Source organism: Chenopodium album, chromosome 12 (assembly GCF_948465745.1).
Source record: "Chenopodium album chromosome 12, dcCheAlbu1.1, whole genome shotgun sequence".
NCBI lineage: Eukaryota > Viridiplantae > Streptophyta > Magnoliopsida > Caryophyllales > Amaranthaceae > Chenopodium > Chenopodium album.
The window spans coordinates 5,940,157-5,944,361 of record NC_137845.1 but is presented as its reverse complement, the minus strand read 5'-3'; the positions used below and the strand labels follow the sequence as shown (position 1 = coordinate 5,944,361).

The 4,205-nt window shown below is 30.6% G+C and overlaps 1 protein-coding gene across 1 annotated transcript; it reads right to left on the bottom strand.

Moving 5' to 3' along the window:
* Positions 1-211: 211 nt before the first annotated feature.
* LOC145571774 (EPD1-interacting receptor-like cytoplasmic serine/threonine-protein kinase) lies at positions 212-2,681 on the bottom strand. Its single transcript, XM_081630809.1, has 5 exons — positions 1,986-2,681; positions 1,747-1,882; positions 1,492-1,628; positions 1,210-1,336; positions 212-1,018 (listed from the first exon to the last, which is right to left on the bottom strand). The coding sequence occupies exons 1-5, from the start codon at positions 2,397-2,399 to the stop codon at positions 546-548; spliced, it is 1,287 nt and encodes a 428-aa protein (XP_081486935.1). The 5' UTR covers positions 2,400-2,681; the 3' UTR covers positions 212-545.
* Between the last annotated feature and the right edge of the window lie 1,524 nt (positions 2,682-4,205).

Sequence of the window (4,205 nt, the reverse complement as noted above, 5' to 3'; positions counted from 1 at the left end):
TAGATATGTTGTCAATCACTTTTCAAGTTTTGAGTATAACATATCCTTAATTACAAGAGACTAATAAGAGAGTATTGTCTACTATACACCGTATCTATATATGTTACGATGTAAGACAATGTTACATGATAACATGATGTATATCTATATATGTTATCGAGTACGAATAAATATCTATACAGTAACAACATGATACATGATGTATATATAAGGCATCTAGATATAAAATCATAAAAATTATACATCATTTTTCATATTTCTCTTTGATAAAAGTTTTAAAGAAATACAAGCTTAAGCCGTTTTTTGACCGTACAGTATTCACTATTTACATCATTTTTCTTTCTTAAGAGTATGTTCTTTAATTTAAGCTGCTAGTCAAAATTAAACTCCACACTAATTTTCTTTTTTTTAATAAAAATAAAATAAAATTAACACCTTTGTAGTTTGTATGTATATGTATATGTATGTATGTATGTATGTATGTACATATTATGCTCGAATAATAGAAGTACGTGATGAATTGATGATGTGTATTCTTGATTTCTTCATCTATGGAAACCAGGGGAATCCGTATCATTGACAAGCCTCCTATGTAAATTGTTGTGTCTAACTCTATTTCCATCTCTACTTTTCCTTTCTTTAACTTGGTTTACGTACTCTTTCTTTTGGCCATCTTTTGGTACAACGTACACAAAATGGCTCGGAATGTCGTTCATTTCCAATAGTGGCTCCAAAGTCTTAACCACTAGACCCATAATAGGCCGCGACTTGGGGTTGTGGCTTAGGCATTGATAGGCTAACATAGTGGTTATCTTCGCCCCTTGGACTGAGTATTGACCCTCAAGCCTAGGGTCCATGATTATATCGAGTTTTCGTGGATCCTTTAGGAGTGGCCTAGCCCATTCCACTAGGCAATGCTCTCTTCTTGGACGAATCTTGTCCATGCATCTTTTTCCGGTCAATAACTCTAGAAGAACAACCCCGAAACTGTATACATCACTCATCGTTGTCAAATGACCTGAAAATTTAATATTATGGAATATGTTAGAATATTGACAATTTTATTAGTGGTTAGAATAGGTATGTCTTGCTTGTTACGAAAAACCATAAAATTTGCACGTATTATGTGACTTAATAATATTAGCACTAATCGTCAACGTTAATTGTAATTAAAATTTGTAAATTCAAATATATTAAATTACTAATTACCTGTCATGACATATTCTGGTGCAACATAGCCTTTGGTGCCAAGAATGTGTTCGGTAGTTACATGGCTTTTATCTCCTTCTGGTCCATCTCTTGCATACCCAAAATCTGACAGCTTTGCTTTGAAATTCTATACCATAAAAAACAAAACTAGTAAGAAAAATGAACCAAAGACTTTAAAGATCGTGTCAGTTATAAGTACTTGAAATGAAATAAAGAGTCCGAGTAATTTAATAAAGCAGAATACCATACTAAGTCAAAGTTGAAAGAAAGTTGAGAGCTTACAGAATCTAAGAGTATATTTGCAGCCTTGAAATCCCTCAAAATCACAGGCTTATTAGCTTCATGTAGGAATGCAAGGCCTTTAGCAGCCCCGAGCGCGATTTTCATCCTTGTCAACCATGGTAAGGCGACAGAGCACCCTGCATTCATATCAAAATGTTAGAAAAATATACAAATTTTGAATTTAGTGAATTACCGGAGTAATTTATTTATTTATTTTTTTAAAAAAATATAAAATTAATAAATTTAGATACTTACTTCTGAATAATTGGTTGTCCAAATTACCCCTAGCCATATATTCATAAACAAGAACTCTTTGTTCATTTTCACAGCAATATCCAATCAATTTCACCAAATGAGGGTGCCTCAACTGACCAAGAAATATAACTTCAGCCTGAAAATTAATTTTCAAAAGTATATATTAGCCAAATATTATAAATATAAATGTGATATATATAATATGATATTTTTAATTTGGGTGGTAAAAAATAAATTACCAGCCACTCTATATGTCCTTGAGAACCTTCCAAATCCAAGACCTTAATAGCAACAGTTTGAGCTTTTAAACCGGGTCTAAGCTTATCATCAATAAACCCTTTATAAACCGCTCCGAAACCGCCTTCTCCAATGAAGTTGCTGGTATAAGAGAAGTTGTTAGAGATAATCCTGAGTTCATCAACTGTGAATACTTGAAGATTTGACCCGATCAACGAGCTCGAAAGATCGTTGATCGAAATCTCCGAATTCGGGTTGCTAATGTCTGAGATGGATAACCTTTGTGGAGAACTTGGTACTACTCTTTGTGGAATAGTTTTAGTTCTTGTTATGAGTTTAGGTTTTGATTGTGATCTTTTTGGTTTAAAGCAACTAGGTAAAATGGTGTCCCATGTAATAATCTTCTTAGAACCCATTGTGTGTGTGTGTGTTTTTTTTTTTTTTTGGAATTTGTGTTGATTTGATGCTAATTTTGATGTGAGATATATATGATTTTGGGTAATTGGTTTGTTTGTTTTTAGAGTAGTTATGGAATATGGTTGTTGAAAAAATGCACCTAATTGTGCTAATATTTATAGACAAACAAGTTGTGAAAGGAGAAACTTTGTGCGTCTATAGATTTGACTTTGGCCTCCTTCCTCTTCCCCCACTCCCTTGAATTTCTTGTTGATCAAGCTGGATTAAGTGTTTAATTAATCAACAAGGAAAATTAAATTATTACGAACAAGCTAGGTTGGTATATTGAATAAGATCGAGTGAAGACTATCAACTAGATATCACTAATATTATTGGGTGAATAGTCTATTTATGTAGGTTCTTTCTCTTTTTTGTTCTGAAGAAAAAATTAACTATAGTTTGTTTTATTAGCTGCCTAACTTGTTACTCCGTATGTAGATAGAATTCTTAGTTCTTATACAATAAAATATTAAAGTTAAATCTTTTCCTATATATAAAATTACTATTTTCCATCTAATACAGTAACTATTTTTGATATGTAAGGGTCATTAAATAAAGTATTTTCATTTTTAAAATTTGTGTGGTACATGATGGAGCAACAAGGATACTTTCTCATAGCTAAGGTGATGATGTAAATGTAATGGTGTGTGACAACTCTTGCTAACTAGGTGTGTGAAAAGCAAGAGTTCTCACCACCAATTCAAAACGAGATTTTCTTTCTTTAATTGTACGCATGGCAGATTAATTAATTGAACCTACTTACTAAAAATTAAACCATTTTTCAAAAATTAATACAACACGTTCATAACATTTCAATTATATGATACTCAAAACCACTTAATAATATCTAGCTATTGAGCTTCAATGCTTCATTCATCTATATACATATATTATATTAGTCACAAACATTAATATATTCTTGTTTATATGTAGAAGTAATTGTGCTTAAATTTGCAAATGACCTAGTCTCATTCAATTCAATTTTATTGATTAATATATTTTGTTTTCTCCTTATTTTAGGGAATTTGAGAAAAATACTCCAACAAATAAGACAAATATAGTATTTATACGCGTATGTTAATGTTAATGCCAAAAAAGCTTGAGGAATAATAAGGTCTAAAACAAACTAAAATAAAGCCAGTAAATATAATAGAAGTTTCTAATGATAAGTAACGGCCCATACAATTATAGCTAAAAAATATAGTTGACTTTGACTGGCTAATTATCCAGAAATATTGAGTCTAAAAATTGTTGCTAAAATAAAAATAAAAAATAAAAAATAAAAAATAGTCAAGTGCAATATGAAATCCCGTGTAAAAATAGTGCTTACTTTCGTTACCATGTGGCATTTGGATATACACGCTAGTTGCTTAAGAAAAAGTTCTTCTGCCTGTAGTTTTGTCGTTAAATTATTGCTCAAAATATTTAAAGTATGTAATCCAATTAAACTTTCCAAATTATAGTGAAACCAATGTTCTAACTAATGAAGAATTGGTATCAACACTTTCCACTTGCAAATTATTATATCTGAAATTCCTACAAGGCAAAATCACAAGAGAGCTAGAGTACAATATTGTTATCCTTGAAAATGTATATATTACTCTCTCTGTCTCAAATTGTATGAAAATTTTATGGTAGTCGTCCTTAAATTAACAATCATTGTACTAATTTTTTATTGGTTGTTTATTTAGGATTTTTTAGAAAATAACACTACAAAATAGCCAAAATTTTGATTATAACACCACAAATTTGAAACTTTTATTATA

Excerpts from the sequence above, each read along its gene's own strand:
- LOC145571774 (XM_081630809.1), bottom strand. The coding sequence starts at position 2,399 with ATGGGTTCTAAGAAGATTATTACATGGGACACCATTTTACCTAGTTGC. Across the intron at positions 1,337-1,491 it reads CAAATATACTCTTAGATTCT|AATTTCAAAGCAAAGCTGTC; the intron begins GTAAGCTCTCAA and ends TTTATGGTATAG. Across the intron at positions 1,019-1,209 it reads ACCAGAATATGTCATGACAG|GTCATTTGACAACGATGAGT; the intron begins GTAATTAGTAAT and ends TTAAATTTTCAG.